This window comes from Saccostrea echinata, unplaced genomic scaffold (genome assembly GCF_033153115.1).
Source record: "Saccostrea echinata isolate AGI-Se365-2 ecotype Australia unplaced genomic scaffold, CSIRO_AGI_Sech_v1 ptg000009l, whole genome shotgun sequence".
NCBI lineage: Eukaryota > Metazoa > Mollusca > Bivalvia > Ostreida > Ostreidae > Saccostrea > Saccostrea echinata.
The window spans coordinates 18,344,710-18,366,507 of NW_026889758.1; the positions used below are offsets into that span (position 1 = coordinate 18,344,710).

At 33.2% G+C, this 21,798-nt stretch overlaps 1 protein-coding gene across 1 annotated transcript; it reads right to left on the reverse strand.

Annotated features, from left to right (window-relative positions):
• Window positions 1-295: 295 nt before the first annotated feature.
• On the reverse strand, window positions 296-14,899 carry LOC133181940 (calmodulin-A-like). The gene is made up of 5 exons (XM_061316593.1): window positions 14,504-14,899; window positions 14,029-14,059; window positions 11,887-12,030; window positions 4,312-4,557; window positions 296-640 (listed from the first exon to the last, which is right to left on the reverse strand). Exons 1-5 carry the CDS (start codon window positions 14,504-14,506, stop codon window positions 591-593), a joined length of 474 nt encoding a protein of 157 aa, XP_061172577.1. The 5' UTR covers window positions 14,507-14,899; the 3' UTR covers window positions 296-590.
• Between the last annotated feature and the right edge of the window lie 6,899 nt (window positions 14,900-21,798).

The following is a 21,798-nucleotide window of genomic DNA, read 5'->3' on the forward strand; positions in this document are numbered from 1 at the left end:
ATTTAGGCCCTGTTCACATGCTCTTGAGAACTTTTTTGCATCCAGTTTTATCTCATTTCTTTTCAGTCGGTAATAAAAGACAGCTAGCCCATAAACAACAGAGCTAGTTTGACGATTGTAAAGATGGCAAATTAAAATGAAATTTAAATAAGGTGATGAGAGATTTCATTTTAAAATCGATTCATAAAGAAAACAAAACAAAAAAAATTTGAAAGATTTTTTTTAAACATATTAATTTTATTTATTGGAAAATGTAACCATGCACTGAATGTAAGAATATTAAAAAAAAAATTTAAATACGTGAATGAAAAAATGTCTAGGCAACTGAATTAATATGACACATAATTAAAATAATAATAATAATGCTTATACTTGTATATTTACAGTAAATACACACAAATTGCTTGTGTCCTTGACATTATAAACATACATATTAATCAATCAAAAACGGTGTTCCTGGTGCTGTCTGGCTATTCTATTAAGGGAAAAAAGCTCAGTAGCACAGATGATTTTTTTCTATTAATGATTTCTCTCATGACGCAGTTTCTCTCACAGATCACAATAATCCGCTGATAATAAGATGACGAACATCAGGTATTGTTAGAGGAATGTGAGGGTTTCTCCATCATACTGACAAATTCTAAAAAATAAAAACATTCAAGTTCATAGACTTCATCCTTTGAGGATTTCAGTCTGCACACATTGTTTATGAATTGGTAAAAATACAGTTTTTCAAAATTGACATTGAAATTCGAGTACAGGATATTGATAAATCATGCGATATTTTTTTTCTAATATACCGACATGCACCTCATGCACGCTGGGGCCTAAACATGGACCCAGGAAACACAAATTTTTACGATTTTGGTGAACAATTATGCACTTATTGTAATCATATACATTGTAATCAGACTGCCGCTACATTTCCTTTAGAAAAGGTTTTCAAACATGTAATGAGTTTTCGATGTGTGACTTCCACTTTGGGGCATGCATCATCTGCCCAGGGCCATGAATTTACAATTTTAGCGGAGGACTCAGTGTTTATTATAATCCTACAAGCTATTTGCCTGATTAATGTGAATGAGAAAAGAAGACGATTTTTAAAGAGGTCATGTATTTTCAATATGTGACAATTTAAGTCACGACCTATGGCCTGAACCATGGACCAAGGGGCCATGAATTTAAACGATTTAGAACATAATTTTGCATATTTTTAATGATATGATGTACGTGAAAATATGTGGTTCAAGATCGTTACAAAATGTTATCTCCAGAAAACTATTGTTAATTTCTAAATATTTACATTTCCAAATATTTTTCCTTAAAATTCTTTGCAAATTAGAAAAAAGTTTACGTTCTCATGAACTATCGTGGGACGAGTAAGAATATTTCCATTGTGATGTAATTGAAGTCAAAAAGTAGTGCAAACTTCTTTTTTTTTCCAAAAATGATCGTTGAATGAAAAAACATGTGGCAATTCATCAGAAAAATAATTTAAATATAAGAGATGAATTTAATTTTTGAGAATTCATGAGGTATATGAACTACAACGCTTATGCCGGCGTGAAGCGTCGTAGTTCATGTCCTCAAGAGTTCTCAAAAATTAAATTCATCTCTTAAACGTATGTCGAAATACATACATTACAAGTCATAGGTTTGTAACCATAACAAAGGTTTTAAAATATATTTCAATATATTTCAGTATACAGTGTGGTCTTTATGCCCATGAATGTTTTGATTCCAAATATGGCCTCAGTTGTCGCCATTTTGATTAAATTTCCTTTTTTTATGAAATCTGACCCAGAGGTATTAAAATTGTTTTTATTGATAACATGATTGTACATATATGTATATTCTGTTGTCAATTCAAAGAATATTCCGAACTTGATATACACATGTAGTTAAGATACATAAGAGTATTATTTATCATATAAAATGAGAAAACACGATATCTTTTATTGATATTGATATTTTATACAAGATCACTAGATTTATTTGAAACATATCCGAGACGACAATCTGCATCAGTAATTTATTACACATATACTGCTATTAGGAAAAGATGGACTTTATCTTTGATGGCAATCATCTAAACAGTAATGATATTTGTCGTCGCTACTATGTTCAAAACATAGATCTGAGGAAAGATTTTGATGGTACATAAACTGTCGCTGATTGGATTTTTTCCTTCGTCTTAATCTTTCCGGTTTATTCATTAAATGCTAATGATCAAATAGTTACACGACGTTATCATTAAAGAGCAATTAAACTTAATAAAACTGTCGATTATTCTATTAGCAGTAGGGCCCTGTTATGTCTGGTGATTTGGAGAGCATTATTGCAAAATTTGGAAATTTTTAAAAATGTATTGAAAAATAGTAAATTTTGCATTTGTGAACAAACTAGAGAATTTGTTATGTTCTTTCGATAGGATAGTTTATTATTACATCTATATCTTTTTGGTTGAATTGGTCTCATATAAAAAAAAGAAATATAATACATTTCACTGATCCTATTTTCCAAAACACCCTAATGAGGAGCTACATGTACAAGTATAATTTATAGTATAATTTATACAATAGACACGATTCAGTTTATTACTAGTAGTATGCGTGGCCTAGTGGTTTATGCTGGACTTTATTTACGTTTTGGTCTCTGGTTCCATCAACTCATTTGCCAGATAACTCTCTTTTTTATACTTGAAAAGCGGGGAATGTATAGTGATGGGGGTGTCCGTCCATCAGTTAGTCCCTCCGTCCGTCCGTTACGCTTTAGGGTACCCATCTCTTATCTGCAACTCCTCTTTTACCATGAATGAAATATGGAGATAACGAACATTATTAATCAAGCTCAAAGTCTATTGAAACAATACAAATCGGGAGCAGAGCAAACACGGAGCTCTAAAAGCATCAGAGGTGGGATCAGGTGCCATGGCGGAAGAGGCATCCCTTTTCGACCAGTTACATTCGCCGAGTACTCCTTGTCATGATTGGGCAAACGGAAAAAAATATAGACAGTTCAGTATGTAAATAATGGCGTAACAGTTACAATTCGTAAATATACTTACCTTGTCATTGGTCATTTGCAAAATTATTATGTTAAAAATCATTCTGATTGTACACACAAGTACTCTGAAGTTGATAATACAAAGATGTTTGAGTTTCCGATTGACAACATTTATGCAGTAGCAGACCTATTTTTGTAATTATTTGAAGCAGAATGTGTTCAAAATCTTCTACATGAAAAGAAGAAAGCGCTTGCTGTGGCCTTCAACTCGAAATTTAGATATAAGAATATAAGATACCATAGAGTCTGCCACATCTGTTTCATATTTGGATTTTTTACTGACTATAGATGATAAGGACCAATTATGACAACCAAGATAACTTCAGCTTTTCCATCGTCAACTTTCCTTATTTATGTAGTAATATCCCGCTATCACCTGCATATGGTGTTATCTCCCAACTTATTCGATATTCAAGATCGTATTGTCAATTAATAATAGTTACCTGCATTCATATGTCGACTCGATAGATCAGAGTGAACTTGAATTAAAAGATACCACAGAGTCTGACTTATCGCTTTCATATTTGAAAATTTTACTTGAAAAAAGACGTAACCTAACAACAAAACTGACGTTTTTCATACTGACTGTAAGGCCATTATTTACACACAAATTTATACTGATTTTTCCATTTATTTGATCATGACAAGGAGCACACGGCGGGTGTGTACCTCCATGGCACCTGATTCCGCCTCTGATGTTTTTGGAGGTCCGTGTTTACTCTGCTCCCGATTTGTATTGATTAATGGACTATGAGCTTGAATACTATTCGTTATCTCCGTATTTCATTAGTATGAAAAACGTCAGTCAGTATTCACCTTAATGATAGATTGTATTTGCTGACAAAATCAATGTATCGATCATAGAACTGGCGAAATGATGACTCCAAACGAGACTGTTGATATCTTTGTTTCATCAACTTGTTTATCAATAGCTTGCCTCGTTTTAGAAATCGATATCGTTCGTACGTAGAGCATGCTCTTGCGTATCGAATCAACTGGGTGACGAAAACCCCATATGCAGGTGGAAATAGTTAAAGGGTTCTGAAGGATGAATCGAAAAGATTAACAGACCACGTACAAGCATAATGCATAAAAGTCTATCTAAGGATCACAATAATATATAAGATATGTAAAATAGATGTAATTTATAATATATAATAATATAATGATATATGTAATTTATAATATATATATAATAATCTATAATAATATGTGAGAAGAATAAGGAGTCTCTTTCTCTCTCACCCCGATAGTTGACCTGTCCATCGCCATCGGCGTCTGCCTCTCGAATCATATCGGTTATTTCTTCGTCTGTCAGCTTCTCGCCTAGATTGTTCATCACTTGGTGGAGCTCTTCCTTGCTTATATAACCGTTCCCATCCTTGTCAAACACCTGGAATGCCTCTCTTAACTCTTCTTCCGGGTCAGTGCATTCTGCCTGCTTCTTCGCCATCATATGTAAAAATTCATCGAAATCTATGGCACCATTTCCTAGAAAATAAAAAATAAAAATAAAACAGATGATATTTTAACGTCGGATTTTATTCCGTTGATAAGACTTATTAAAAGGGAAATTGTTCGTATCAAAATATATAACGTTTTCTTTTCTATCATCTAAATGAAAAGATTGAAAAACTTATGAGAGAAAGAGGTTTAATAAGTGAAAACACCAATCTGAAACACTGTTACATGTACATACACGTTGCAGATTAAAAAAAATACACGTATGAAAAAAATATATCCAAATGTACTTTTCTCCATGATAGACAGCGATCTTCCATTAAAAGGTATTAATAAAAATTGAAAGCAAACTCGCTGAATCAGTTACAAGTTATAAAATTTGACATCCTCTAATCAACACTTTAATTTGAATTAAAAAAAAATATCAAACTGGGAGGCGATACTTTTATGTCTAAGTTGATTCATTCAGTAAAACTAAAATTATTGAATAAATCGTTGACTGATCTTCTGCTGATATCATCGGAATGGTCGTTACATTTCCGATTTGGGGGGAGGGGGGATTTCCAGCAATATAATCATTTAAACTATTTATAAAGCGGTAGTTAAACATTAAAATCTCTTATTTGAAGCCAATTTCAGTGTCACTTAAGTGCAAATTAACAGCTAGAATCGGCAAAATTTGAGTTTGGATTCCCAATCATTAATTATGAATGACGCCCGAGATTCATTCCAAATATCCAGTCAAGCTGAATCGTAGCCAAGTTTAAGTAAAAATTTAATTTAATAAAAAAATTTCAACCCGTGCAAAAAAAATCTGAAAATAACTACTGGGAAATTAATATTTGAATTAATGTGATTTTAATAGGTATGTTCTGTATTAATCAGTCCTTGAAGTCATCATCCTGCATTTCCTAAATATATTCCAAAACTGTTGCATATAAACTTTTCAATTATAAACAAACGATACATTGCTTGGGTATTGACAATCAACAACAAAGTCCCACTAAGTATTCTTATTCTTCCCCTCTTTTCAACAATGGTCCTGCCGGACATCATTACTCGTGATGTGAATATTGTTGAAAATGACGATCTGAAAGCAATAATTTAAAACTGTCCACAATTCAGGGAACCTGATCCTTACAGTGCCTAGACATTAAACATCTAAAACAAAATCCTCTTAAGTGTTTTGTTCTTCACCTTATTCTACTATAGTCCAACAGGACACGCCATTACTGGTAATGATAAAATAGTTAAAAATTCAATCATTTTAAAAGGTCGTAAATACAGGGAGCCCCGATCTTTTAATTGGCGACAGAACATTTCTAGTTTGAATTCTGTCGAGGATTATGCCAGACGATGGTCGAAATATGACGAGAAGACCTAACACTTTGTTAGAATGGGTTATGTGTTTTAAAAATATTTAAAAGAATCGTGTTAGAAAGTTAAAAGGTCATATGCGAACTATCTATCATTCCGTTTTCAATCAATCGGAACATGATAAAAGAACTAGAAACTGTAGGGATGGCAATCGAATACGGAATTGCTAATCGGTTAACCGCAAGACGTTCCGACCGATTAGTCGGTTATTCGTATCAAAATACACATTTTTGGACATCTTTTTCAGGTAGCTCTATTCATATACACAAGAAGGCAAAAAATGTTAGAAGTTAGAAACATCCTGTTTGTCTTGATCAGGAAACTACATGTACATATATTTTATTTCAATTTCATTATACAACAAAAAAAATTAAGAAAAACATGAAACATGCGTGCCTGTAAAATCAGACATTGATAATTTTAAGAAACAGATATCTCACATGTTCATTCTGCATTGTCACCATAATCAAAACTATGTCTGAACTTTCACTTAATTTACAATGTTTGTCTAATGATATAATTTAATAGATAGCGGGAAAAGATAGACATACTTGTACTAATTCACAGTGCTCAACAGTGATTTATTTAATATCATTAAAGAATTACAGGACAGTCGGGGTAACGACATGATGTTTTTAAAAACAGTAATTAAAACTTCACAAACTGACCAATTAAACCGCGATCTCAATCAGGAGAGCAATAATTACCTCCAAATAAGCTTAAACAGATAGGTAAAAATGCTAAATTATCAACTTTTATGCAAAGGTTTCTTTTTTAGAAATAAATTTTAAGGAAATTGTGTTCAAATTTACATTTATTTTATTTTTTCCGACTAACCGATTACAGATTTTCTAACCGATTACCATCGTTCCGACCGAGTAATCGGTTAACCGGTTACAAATTGCCATCCTTACTAGAAAGACAACAAATAATATTATAATATGGTTCCAGCTAACATCGTCTTTGTTCGTAAGGCTCATTATGAAAACTTGTTAAAGAAGGTTTTAATTCTACATCTGGAAATCCAACTAATACTCACAGTTCACTTTCTAAAGATAGGGTTTTTCAAAATCACAATTCAGTCTTTAATATTTTTAATATTCCAGTGAACAGGGCATAAAACATGGATCGCTGGAAATTCCAGTGGTGGGATTAGGTGTCAACGAAGAATAAGCATCCCCTGTCGACCGGTCACACCTGGCGCAAGCCTTATGCATTGATCAGGCAGACAGAATATTCCGTAGTCAAATTTATTATAAAAACAAAGGCCTAACAATTAGTATGAAATATTTCAGTCAAAATACAATCGAAAGACCTTAAACGAGATTGTTAAAATCCCTCTAACATCAATTTATCTGTCAGTAGCCCGCCTCAGTTTAAAAAATGATCTGACTCATATCTTGTGATTGGTAATCAACAAAATTACTTTGTTAAAAATCATTCTGACTCTAACCACAAGTAATTATTTTGATATTAAATGGATGTTCGGTTTCCTAATTGACAACATCCATGTAGTCTTTGAAGACCAAGTCTTTCAACATACTGTTGGAATTTCGATAAACTCTAATTGTGCTCTTTTATAAGCTGACAGGTTTTTATAATCCTATTCAACAGAATTTATTCAAAAACTTCTACATTAGAAAACAAAACACTTGTTGTGGTTTCTTTGAACAATTAACAATAGTTGCTTTCATTCATATGTCGATTCGATATATCCCAGTGAACTTGAAATATAAGGTATCTCAGATTCTGTCACATCTGTTTCATATTTGGATGTTTTACTAACTATCGACAATAAGGACCAACTAAAACTAAATTGTATGACAAACGAGATGACATAACTTTTCCATTGTCAACTTTCCTTATTTATGTAGTAATATTCCAATATCTCCTTATTCGATACTCAAGAGCATGCTCTAAATACGATTAATGTTTAAACCTAGGCAGGCTACTGATAGATAAATTGAAGTTGCAGGGATTTCAACAACCTCGTTGAAAGTTAGCATTTCGTAAAATCTATGGTCGTTATGATTACCTTGTTAACAAATATAACCTATCATTGGGTTGTATTTTGGCTGATATATTTCATACCAATTGTTAGGCCTTTGTTTTTATACTAAATTTGACTATGGAATGTTCCGTCTACCTGATCAATACATAGGCTCACGGTGGGCGTGACCGGTCAACAGGGGATGCTTACTCCTACAAGGCACTTCTTCCGACGTCTGGAATTTCCGGGGGTCCGTGTTTTTTGCTCTTTTCACAAAGTTCTTTTTTGTAGATTTTTTGAGCTTGATCACTGTTTGTTATCTTCACCTATCCATATACGGTATAATAAAAATACACAAGGTAAGAAACAAAATTTATGTATTCCAGGGTAATAACAGTGTTACCTGCATGTATCATATCTTTGCAAGCACCCTGTATTTTTAACCTAAACACAATCCTTAGTATTTTACGCATATCAATTTCTCCCTTGACATCAATACAGAGGTTTTGATGTTATCACTTCATTTCACTTCATCTGACTGGTCGACTGACTACATTTTGAATTATTGACCAATCAGATAAAGCGAAACAGATCAGCGCACATCAGAACCTCCTGTTTTGCTATCAATGTAGAAAATATATGTGTCCGTCTGTAAATAAAAACGACTGATATCAGCACATTTAAACACTTTTCATTTTGTAATAAAGATATCTGAAATACAGTGAGCGGACCTTTTACATGTATTATGCATGTTTTTTTTTATATCCGTCCTGAAATTTTCTCCAGTTTTTATGCTGCAGAAATAAACCATGTCAACAATTTTCACATTGTATCATGAAGATACTTGAAATACAGAGGGTGGGCCTTTTATTATGCTGCGTTCTAAGGTACACCCTGAAACTATCCCTATTTTTTTATGCTACGGGAGTTGACCGCGTCCACAATTTTCAATTTGTAATAATATCAGAAACTCAGATGGCGAAATTTTTATCATGCTGCGAACAAATTATTTTTATTCTATTTCTTCTTATCATTATTTAAGGGAGACTGTAAGACGGAGCGAGAACAAGGTGAAAAAAGAGAAATAAGAGGATTAGAAAAGAATATGTATGAAGATAATTGAGATCCTGTTAAGTACCTGTGTGAATTCCTTACTTAAGCATTTACTTCTTAGATTTATTACAAAATTTTCATTACAAGATTCAAATATTCAAAGGTGTAGCCTTTAAGATAATTAATGTGATAAATAACGTTCAAAACGTTATATTGTTAAATGACTTTATTGGTACTTTTTCTTAACGTCTGTGTGAACCAACACCGTGTGTAACGTCTTAAAGCCTTGTCTTCTATTGTTAAATATATGTTGGCAAAATATAAGCCCCTCCCTCCCCCCCCCCCCCACTGTTATACAGACCTGCAATATGTGGATGACTTATGGAGAAATGTCAATTGAACTTCGCGCAAAAAGCTTCATACATGTAATTAAAATGCATAAAATACGTATGTTTTTTTTTTCTTATAATAATTGGTTCTTGTATTGAACTCCATTTGGTATGAACAATTTCTTAAAACATTCTTATAAAAATAGACTATACTCGTAATTATATAGATCACAATCTAAAAGAATGAGTATCATAACAGTGCAGTAATGTGTTCCTTGTCATAACTTTAAAATAAACGAATCAGATCTGATACTACGCAGACTCAGGACCGACACTTTGCTATTGCTACCTGCCGGGGGAAATTCGACACGTTTTCACATTTACTTTATTTTATGTGTATGGGGGGAGGGAAGAGGTGTTGTTCTCAAAGCACAGGACGCAAGATTATAGTTTTTTTGCTCTACCCGGACCTTTTAATATAAGAAGGCCTTTACTTATTAAGGCGGAACTTATATGGCATCGTATTTGGTCCTCTGGGCCTTTAAACGAGGCAGACCAAACCATTATGTGACACAGATGCTTACTCCTCCTACGTACTGACCCCATCTCTGGTGTTCCCAAGCATCTGAACTTTTGGAATGTTCACGATTCCTATTGTTTAAAGGATAATATGAAACTGATCTCTGTTCATTATCGTCACCTTTCTTATTGATCACTGTTCGTTATCTTCGCTTCTATCATGCTTATATAATGCTGCACTGCATTTAAAGTATGTCTAGAATGTCATTAATGATAAATGATGTACAGTGATATGTGAAATATAAGTAGTTTATATAAGAAGCTTTTATATGAAAACATCTGAATATTTTATCAGAACATTCTGCATGAAGTTAATATGGTTATTGTACTTGCATAATCCCGACAATACACAATATAGATACAGTGTGGCAACAATAAAATAAACAAAGGTTTTCTGTCAGGTCTTTCATGTAGTTCCTTCCTCCTACATTAAGACCTTTTTATCTGATTATTTTAGGAAAATATATCTCTTATTTGTATGGAATTAACTTTCCTTACTTGTTTGATATTGTCTTTGTCTTTTTTATAAAAGTGAAATAAAAGATTCATTGTACAGATATAAGTAATATGCAAGATAAAAGTGTATGTAACATCTGAACGTGAAGCACATTTTGATTTATGTACATACATGTATATATTTAATTCATTTCCTAAATTCTAGGTAATGCCTGAGGATGATTTATCTCCTTTGCCTATATGTGAAAATCCCTTACACATGCCGGCGGGGGGCTGCAAATTCAGACCTGTACTCGGCACCCACGGCCTTTGAGCAGTGAAGGATCTTTTTCGTGCCAGCACCTTCTGCGACAGGGGACCTTGCTTTATATGGTCTCATCCAAAGGACCAGTTTTCACGTCCCGCAGTGGAATTCTAACCTGCAACGTAAAGATCAACTCCTTACTCCAGCGACTCTAGAGGAAACGCCCTAACCACTGGGCCACACGGGCAACATCATCCTTGAATGAGGCACATTTGCCTTCGTTTGTAATTAATCACATACTATAAACATCTTTAGTTTCACATGTTTAATATTTCACGATTTCCTTTGTTGGTACATTTCACGCTGGTGGTTTTATTTTCAAGACCGCTGAATTTCTCTTTACTTTTTATTTGCAATTCTTTGAATCATTCTTTAAAAACAAAGAAAGTTTTGGTAAATTATTTACAATAAACGTATCCAGTAACTAATTTCAACTAGCCTTTGTTATCAAACTTAGGTTTCCTAATCATTTTCAACTTGTTTCGAAATAGAAAAACGGGATTTTAAAGTAAAGATAATTGAATGTTACATTGATATGTTAACAATATTCACAATGGTTTAATTTTTTGTAGAAAATTCTTTGTCCGCGAACAGAGTGAAATTAAAAACACCGCAATGTATTCCACTTAGATTTCTCTGTATGATTATATATTTTATCAGCTATCACCTGTACACGAGGCCCCTTTGCCCCCAAGTTATTTAGCAAATATGTGTACATTCATAGTACATATGTAATTTATCACCTATACATAAAAGACATTTGATTCAGTATCTTAATTCTTACAAATAGTCGTCCGTGTGGCGCAGTGGTAAGAGCGTTTGCTCTAGAATAACGGCGTAAGGAGTTGTTCCTTCGGAGGGTTCGAATCCACTGTGTGACGTGGAGTCCGGTCCTGCAGATGAGACCTATAAACCTAGATCCCTTGTCGTAGTAGGTGCTGGCACGAAAAAGGTCCCTCACTGCTAAAAGATTATAAGTGCCGAGTACAGGTCTAAACTTGCAGTCCTCCACCACCAAGTGGTGGCGTCTCGATAGGAATAAAAAATTCTTAAAGGGATGTTAATCAAGCAAACAAAAAAAACCTTACAAATACATAAGGCACACCTAATTGTGTATTTATTTTTACTATATATACATGATTACACTTCACTGTATGTTTAATATCATTTATATATACATAACACAATTTTACAGCTAATTCATCTCCTATACAAATGGCTGTTTATCTACCGCGCATACTTAGTGTATCAAGTTCGAAAAAAACACATACCGTCTTCGTCGATCTCTCTTATCATGTTCTCTAGTTCTTTAACTGTAGGTTCCTGACCTAGGGACCGCATGACCACCCCCAACTCACTCGTGGTGATACTCCCATCCCCATCTTTGTCAAACAAGTTAAATGCCTCCCGATACTCTGTGAGAATAGAGATAGTCACAATGTAGCCGAGGAGTCTTGGAGTGGAGTTTCTTTAGGGTTCATATTTAGTGTATTATTTTATCTCATAGTACATGCACATTTCATTAGACAAAATTTTAATGGGTTAGTAATGTTTTTCAATTTCAGCGATTTCAGTTTTAAGTGAAAGCATGCTTTCCATTATCCTGATTTATATAAATAAAAAAAGAATAACAAAAGGAATAAAGAAAACTATTTAAGGATAAAATGGTCTATAAATTGTCACGAAAAGATTGCATAGATAGGTTTTGATTTGCTAGGAGTTCATTCTCATGTACTATTTATAACCGATAAATTTATAATATGTGTAATGACTACGTGGAGATTTGAAACAGATTCAATTACTTTCAAGAAATGTCATTTACCTGTATACGCATTAAGAGAACATAACAGACTTACATAATCTTAATTACTTGCATAAGAAAAATCTGACCAATCTGAATGACAGCAACGTAATCCAGATACGTAATGTGTTTTTATCAAAATAATTAATGTCTGCCACATCTCAGAAAAGAACATGGACATTATGTTTTATGGTGACATAGTTCTGCAACCATTTAATTTGTCAGCTAATTATGTCATTTGTCAGGATTATATCGACTTATCAGAAATTATTTCGATTTGTCAAGAAGACTTGGATATTTCACACAAGTTGACAGATATCTGACAAGTCAACATAACTTAAAACAATTTTAAAAACATAATTTTTCCGACATGTCGAACGAACCCCTTACATTATCTGTCAGGTCGATATAATATCTGACAAGTCGATATTATTATCTGACAGGCGACTTTATTTTTTTTTAATTTAAGTCGACTTGTCAGATAATTATGACGACTTTTCAAAAATTATTTCGACTTGTCAGGAAAATGTTACGTGGATATCTATGCTGACTTGTCAGAAAATTATGTTGGTTTTCAGAAAACCATGTCTTTTTGTCATAAAATTATGTTTAGTTGTTGGGCACGTATGTCGACTTGTCAGATATAATAACAAGAAAATGTCAGTTATTGGCATTTACATTATCTGACAAGTCGACAAAAAGACATGACAAATGGACGTTAATATCTGCCAAGTCGAAATTAGCATCTAACACGTCGGAATAAATATCTGACAAGTGGTGACAGAAATGTGCAGCCGTAGAATCCCACATTGGTGTTTTTCTAGGTAGTATTTCCCTATGTAAAATTTTCGGTCTCCTTATATTATATACAGACTAATTATTGATATATTTTTCATTCGAGATACCGACTCTTATCCGACTCAACCACAAACTACCCAATTCCAGGAAGAAGCGACAAAACCGCTTTGAACTCTGTAAGACTCGGTTTGAACAGGTAAATGTTTTATATACACCGGTAGAGTTAACTTGAAATATGTGAATACCATGACAGATTATATAGACTAATATTTGAGGAATAGTTTTCTATAATTCCGAATAAATTAAACTTGTCTCAACACTTCCGTAGATTTTTGTGTGGTGTTGTGTTCCTGTGGTCGAAATTAAACGGTGGTCGAAATTATCCTGACTTACCCTATCAGAATATGAAACATTTCAAGTTTGAATTTGATATTTTGAAATAATATTACATCAAGGAAAACTTTTATGAAGATTTTCATTTTTCTTTTGGAAAGCCTTACATCCCACTTAAAAAAATGAGCCAGATACCAAAAAATGCAACAGTGAGTTAAAGGGGGATTTCACTTTAAAATTGAAATCAAACATTATGCAACTGAACATAATAAGAGGTGTAATATTCCTTGTTAGTTTTCAATTGTTTCTATGCAAAAGACTTTTTAAAACTTTGCCCCCCCCCTTTTCATTTGAGATCCTAGATATGTCCTGAATAGGATATGTGTTTTTAACTGTTTCAGTTTTTAATGAACATTTTTGACTGCACTCTTTTTGTTTTGTACTTGGAAATAAGACATCATTGTCAGTTAAGGTAGCTTACCCTCGACTTGCTCCGATGAGAACTTGTGTGTCTGAAGAATAAATAGAAAGGTTAAACTCTTGTTAATGATTATTAATCATAGATATGGACAACCTTTCAAGTGATAATATGAACATCTTAAACTGACAATTAACACATGAAGCTGTCTTGAAATAAATCACATTAGGAGAAATGAGTCATAAGTGATAATATGCTTTTTCCAAGGAATAAAAACTTGTTTTAAAATATATCATTGGCCCAGATATTCAGGAAATCTTTGCCATAAGTCTCGTCTTCCAATAATTTACATGTAAAAATAAAAGTAATATACTTCTTGTTCAACAATGGTTTGTAACGTACACCTTAGTAATATATTTCCAATGATCCATATATATATGGACCAATTATCATTCAGCCGTCTCCTTTTCAGGTCAACAAAATGACGCTTGTACGAATGATTTCCTTTACAAGTAAATAAAATACCGTATGTACTCACCATTGCTTATCAGAATATCCGTGGAAGAAAGACTGTCCTTGGATCAAATCCGAATGCCAGACATAAAAATGTAATTTCACATCATCAAATGAGATGTGATTATTTGCAAAATATTTTACAAGAACCAAATGTAGGAAATAACATATCTAGAAACCGGAAAAGTACATATCCGCTGTTCCTCCATAAAAACAAATATACATGTATGTCACAACGAATTCCAGATTTGACTAGGGGTATATATACATCAGTGATAAAACATTCTACTGAGGCCCCTAACTGATGTTTGTTTTCATGGGTAATAGCCGACCATAAATCAAGCGAAAATATCCCTTGTTGCCATGATCTAGCGACTATCAATGAACTTTTCTATGTTATCTGGAAAAGCTAATCGAGGAAGTGTTTACAAAATTCCCATATTTGTGGCGCGTGTGTTTTAGCACTTTATTACGGCACCATGTAATTTATGGACTGGGGTACATGTGCGTGATTGTTTTACGGGTTAACGCATAAGTATGAATATTCCCCTTTTAATTTTTTTTTTACATGTTCTTTGGTGATTTTTACATTATACATTCACATTTATTGTTATATTGTATCTATTGTTTTATACCACAATTTACATTTCTAAAAATTTTGAGTGGGATTTATTGATACTAGAGGTTAAGAGTTGTTAACATGACAAGTCAATGGCCTGTCATCTCCTGCTGCTTTCACGTAGTTTGAAAATAGACATAACATACAAATTCAGTCTTGATTTAATGGTTGAATTTTGGCATAGACAAAATTTAAGTCAATATAGAGGAAAAAATAGAAGCCAACCTATTTTTTATCAAAACCTTTGTCTACAAGTAATACTCCAGGCAGGAGTAAGAGTTATCTTTATGGAACAATAAGAGAAGTTGACACGGAAACCCTTATGTGAAGTGCTACTTTTAGAGCGAAGTCAACAACTACTTGACTCATTGAAAAGGGAAAAAATGCGCCCAAATCTCAAGGGGGTCATAACAGAAATAATTAAGGACGGATGCAAGACCAAATGAAATAATTTAAAAAGAAAGCTGGGTTCATACATAGAGACATATGGAGGAGGTACGAAAAAGAAATTAAACTACGAGAGACTGATAAGGAAGAGGGGAAAGTCAACTCAAAACTAGAGGGTTTCCAAGAAAAAAGAACTTCAACTGGTGTATTCCAATCGTAAACTTATAAAACCAAAAACTCAAAGTCAGATCTGTAAAATAAAAGGATGTGTGATAATACTGGCCCCAGGATCATAAAACAGACTTTGACATAAGTCAAATTTTCAATTGCCTGCAAAATGTTTATCATTTATTGAATTAATCTCTAAGTTTGCAGATAACAACACTTTTGTACAGCAATATTGTAAAATACATTAGTTTTGGCCTGCTTGACTTCTACAACATTTTAGTATGCTTCATGGTCCTGGGGCCTGGATAAATAACTTTTAAAAGTTATAAATGTATAATCTAGAGTTAGCGGCAATCATAACGGAGAGTTTCTCAGAACATTAGTGTGCAGAGTCAATCTACAGCAGTTGATTAATTAGTGGTAGAACAATTGCAATATGTCATATACAAAATTGTGAGTTTGTCTTCGGCTGAATCCGACTAGCTACAGTTCCATCATCAAAATCTTGACATTAGAAAGTGAAAGACACGGACCTTCCACATAAGCCTGTAAGACTGTGACCACGTGTCGCTGCATTCTTTGGTAAGATAGACCGAAGACTTTCTGCAGTGGCACAAGTTCACAGCATTGTTGAAGAGAGTGATTTAGCGGCAATTTTCTGAACAGGAAATTCCAACCTTTATATTTAAGTGACTTTGACGAATACATCTATTATTTTCTGTAGTTTTACTTCCTTCTCAAAAACGAATTTCTGAGAATTACAAAGGCAAAACTTTTATACCATTGAAACGTCACTCTAATAAGAAGAGTAACTAGTAGTTGTTTCCCAAGAAAAAAAAATGCGATGGAGGACTTTGTAACTCCCATTTCTAAAAAGAATGAAGAATCCCATATAATTTCCATTAAATCATGCAAGACAATTAAGAAACAGATAAAGTTAAGATTTGGATTTTTGTTCAAAAACCGGAGTCTCACTCTTAAAAAAAATATCCAAAAATATTTTGTAATAACGAGAAATTATACCGTTGCTATGAGAAAAGAAAATATTGTTAAAGCGGGAAAAAATCTCAAAATTACGAGAAAAATATCTCATTATGGACCTCGTAATAACGAGAAAAGATCTCCGCATAACGACAAAAGATATCGTTATTAAAAATATATTATCATTAGGAGAAAGATTTCAAGTCATAACGAGATCTTTTCTCTTTATAACCATAGGCACCTCCCATGTAAATCAGTAATTTTATAAAATGGTTTAAAATCAACAAGGTCTACAACTCCCCGTTTTAGTCCCCTGATCTCTGCCGAGTCTCTAATTTTCGATCTACTCTTGTTTCAAATTATGACTTGTAGTTTACATAGACAGTTAATATTCTTAGATTGTCAGTTATTTTGTTTAAAAATGTACAAGTCATAATCTGACTACTTCCGGCCGATATAATATAGACACTATGACGAGATTTAGCCGTCCTTACTGATGTTTTAGTATAGTGGTCCACATTTGTTTTATTTTCTGATTTAGGTGGAGAGAAGTTATTACTAGTTCTTTTGTCGTTATAAAGATTTTTTTCCCGAAATTACTAGTAAACTAATGCGAGAAAACTTTTTCTTATTAATGCTATCTTTTCTCGTTATTACGAAATCATTTCGTAAGAACGAGAAAATATTCTCGTTGATACGAGATAAACTCGGTATTTTCTTTTTAAGAGAAGGCTTTCGTAATTTTTCATTAAAAAACTATACTTCTAGAAGAAAAATGGCCCTCAGAACCCAAATTTGAAAGTTGCAGGGGTCCATTTTACAAAAAAAAAAAAAAAACAAAACAAAAAAAAAAAAAAAAAAACTAACAACCAAGACCAATAATTATAGCGTCTCTTAACGTTTTGGCTATAAAATATTTTCTATTAAATTTTTTTTCTAAAATATTTTTCCAGAATCATAAGAAAATAGATTATATAACTTTTTTCAAATTTATTCAAAGACGAAAATTGTCAGCAAAAACATATTTTGATCTTAGTCGTAAGTTCTTCTGTAAAATATCTCTGAGCATTTATCTTACTCTAGAATATAATAGAATTTATCTGTAATAATTAGTTTTGGGGTACCTGTTTATGGAAACCCTCTTAAAGAGGTTCGTTTCTGAGCTTTTGAGCAGATTTGTGTCTTGACCTCTATTTAAAAAATTCTTCGTAATGTTTTAGAACTTACAATAAATTTGGAGTCTACAATGCTCCTTAAACTATGTTCAATTAAAACCCTATGATTAAATTCCATACCGAAAGCATTAAGCGGGGAACTATTTTTGTGGCGGAAGGTTTTTTAGAAGAAAATGATAGATTTTTCTCTTTCGAAGTGATTACAGTATTTTTAAGTTTGAATTCCTTTTTTTTACATACAGCCTGCACGCAGAGTTACTTTGTGCAGAGAAATGTTTAATGCTGGTCCTAAATTATATATCTAATTAACTATCATGAATTCTATCATCATATGTGACAAATATAGCAAATAAATTGTGAAAGTTGTGGGGGAAAAAAGCCCAGTGTAAGCTTAAAATTAACACTTCTTTAGTAAAATCTAAAACTTAACATCACAAACCTTCACTCTTAATTTTCTTTTCTGAATTAATAAGATAATTGTAACCATTCTGCTTAAATTCAGAAAAATTGTCTTTACTTTCATATGATTTTATTGCTTGTCAAATTTTTATTGCCAGAAAAAAATGACATTTTTCGAGTGCAGAAAGGTCAATTAATAGACTTTGTGACGAAATTTGAAACTTTTTTTGTTGCCACAAATTTTAATGTGACAATTCAAGATGAAAAAGACTGTGTTTGTTCCCATGATTTATTTTGATAAAAAAAATATTAGAGGAAAAACTGAGAAAAATTGATTTATGTGTTAGACGTAATTACAAAAGGTCATATTAAAAACTCCGTAGAGCCAAAAGAAGCGCATTGACCACTATTTTTTTATTTGATTTTTAATTAAGCTATATGTGTAGATTTCATAAATATACTAGATAAAAAATTCTCATTACTTTTGGTAACAGGATCCAACTTCTTTAAAAATCTTTGAAAACGGATATGCTCCTTCTCTTGCCATTTTATTAGTAAATGTACCGGTAATTTATGAATTGATGGCGGTTTCGATATTATGAAATTGTACGTTTTAGTAATTTTGCACTTTGTAAGACAAATCTTGTAAGATTAATGTAAATCAAATGCACTTAATTTTCTTCATTGGAACTGCAATAGTTTTTTTGGAACATTACAAAAGAATTGCAAAACCTTTGGAACCTCAAGTTCAACTGATGAGTTTCGGCATAGTGAAACATTTAAGTGTTAATATACAGCTTATGTTCAATCAATGAATGCAGTGTACGGGCTAGATTTGAAGAACGAATTGATGTTGGAAGTTATCAAATAAATTCATAAGTGTTCAATTTCTATGTCACTTAATACAGAGTATACTGACAAATATTCTAAAATGAGATTTGAGAGTCACGAAAAAATACCAGAATTCTAGTAGATAGTAATTTTTCCGAAGTCTTATCAAACTATAGTAACAATAAAGCAGTATTAATGCTCTTGAATTTCATATGTAAATCTTCGCCTTGCGGTGTCCATATTAAATACATCTTCGTCATCAGTGCCAGATTTTGATTTTACTTGCAAGATTTGTCCAAGAAACTTGTCTAACAGAGAGCAGATAACGAACAGTGATTATCTAAAAGAAAAAATACAAACAATACAAATCTGTGAACAGGACCCCTGTGACAGTACATATTGTCGTTTTGTACATATTGTCGTCGTCGACAATATGTACCTACCCTCACTGCACATATTGTCGTTTATCGGTACATATTGTCGCCGGCGACAATATGTACCTAGAAGAGCCTTATTTTCCTCCTGCATAATGGACGACAAAATGTACAGTCAAGCACCAGCACATATTGTCGTCGGCGACAATATGTACAGTCATGGTCGGCATATATTTTCGTCGATATATTGTTTTGACGAATATTTACTTGAGAAAAGAAAGAGAGATTGACAAACACACACACGCACGGAGGGAGACAGACAGCATTACTCTCAATACTTTAGGGAGAAAACTTTTTGGTCAGAAAATTGTTTCCAATATTGATGTACATCACTATGACATATCAAGATACCGTAATTCTTGAGATATCTGATAATTCAGCTATTCTTTTTTTTTCTTGTAATACATACTTGGAGATTGAATACAGTTTTTTTTGTTCAGTAATAATGATTATTTGGAAATTATTTTTTGCGTTATTCTTGTAGACGAGCATGTTCCGATGTAATATTATAAGTATAATTTATTGTTAATAATAATATACGAGTAACGCAAAAATAACGTTTTTAGATCACCTGAACTGGAAGTTCAAGTGAGCTTTACTGATCACATTTTGTCTGACCGTCCGCCTGTCTGTAAACTATTCATAATTTCAGCTTCTTCTCAAGAACTGGGTCAATTTCAACCAAACTTGCAACATTTGCATCCGTGGATAAAGGGGATTCAAGTTTGTTCAAATGAAGGGCCATGCCCTCTTTCAAGGGAGGTAGTTAAGAATAAGTGAAAAATTAGTGGCTTCTAAAAATCTTCTCAACATCCACTGTGTCAGAAAAGTTGTGTGAAAGCTTCATTAAAAAGTATAGATTCAGTTTTATTCAGATCATGTCCTTCGGGTGATAGGTGTGGCTACAATAGATGATCCAAGTTTTTCATAGAATATTTAGAAAAAAAAATTTTTCAAAATCTTCTTTTCAAGAATTATTGGGTCAGAAGAGATAATACTTATGTGAAAGCTTCATAGCGCACGTTCAATTTTGAGGTGCTCATTGCTCAATGATCCTGAGTTCCAAGTATAGGTTTAAATTTGCAGCCCTTCACCGGTAAGTGGTAACGTCTCAATATGAATGAAAATTTCTCGAGAGGGACATTTTAACAACAAACAAACAAACAAAAACAAAATCAATTTTGTTCAAGTTATGACCCCAGGGGTAATGTGGGGCCACAATGGGTGATCAAAGTTTTACATAGGAATATATACAGAAATTCTTTAAAAATTTTCACAAACACCAAACAAAGACAGATGTAGCACTCCCCCCCCCCCCCCCCCCCCACCGCTTGGTGATTTGATTTTTTTTTCCTTTGGTAAATTCTGTTTGTTTAACTTGTATATACTTAGTCCACAGGTAAAATTTTATAATTAGATAATTAACTTAACATATATAATAACACTGATGGATGACAATATGCGCAGTGAGGGAAGGTAAACATTGTCGCCGGCCACGATATGAACAGGACGACAAAATGTACCGTCACAATCACGCTGCATGAAATAGCATACGAGACACGTCAGTTTGATTCTAACGCCAATTACATTAAAAAAAACTGCCAAAAAACAACTAAAGACATCTTAAAACAACAATATCTGTGGGGCGACAATATGTACAGTGAGGGTAAGGCACATAATGTCGCCAGCGACAATATGTACATGTGTAACTTTTCAGTCGGCGACAATATGTACCGATGGACGACAATATGTGCAGTGAGGGTAGGTACATATTGTCGCCGACGTCACCGCCTTGTGACGGTACATATTGTCGCCGGCGACAATATGTAACGAGACAAGCCTTATTTTCCTCCTGCATAATGGACGACAAAATGTACAGTCAAGCACCAGTACATATAGTCCGAAATATTTTACGATTGTGATATTTTACGTGCCAAGAAAATGTCAGAACCGGCGCCATTACAAAAACTGGAAATTTGCCGCCTCCAACTGGAGGCGGCATTCTCGGGTTGATTTTGCGAACCGAATTAAATGCTGAATTCACAACTTATCAATAGTACAATGCCTTTAGTACTCACCAACATCGTTTATATGGGTTTGTTTATGAAATATACAATCTGGTGAAAACAATTTATCAGACGGTCGAGTTTTCTTTTCATTTCGTGCATTTTAAAATCTTGCAAGACCAAATGGAGTGATATTTTCTTTTCATTGATATTGGTGAGTACTAGAAGCATTGTGGTACTGATAATTAGTAAGTTCGGCATTTAATTCAGTTCGCAAGTATCGAAAATCAGCTCCGGTTGGAGACGGTGAAATTTCCAGT

Coding starts and splice junctions, on each gene's coding strand:
- LOC133181940 (XM_061316593.1), bottom strand. Junction 12,031..14,028: donor CTCATCGGAGCAAGTCGAGG/GTAAGCTACCTT, acceptor CTATTCTCACAG/AGTATCGGGAGGCATTTAAC. Junction 641..4,311: donor TGGACAGGTCAACTATCGGG/GTGAGAGAGAAA, acceptor TTTATTTTTTAG/AATTTGTCAGTATGATGGAG.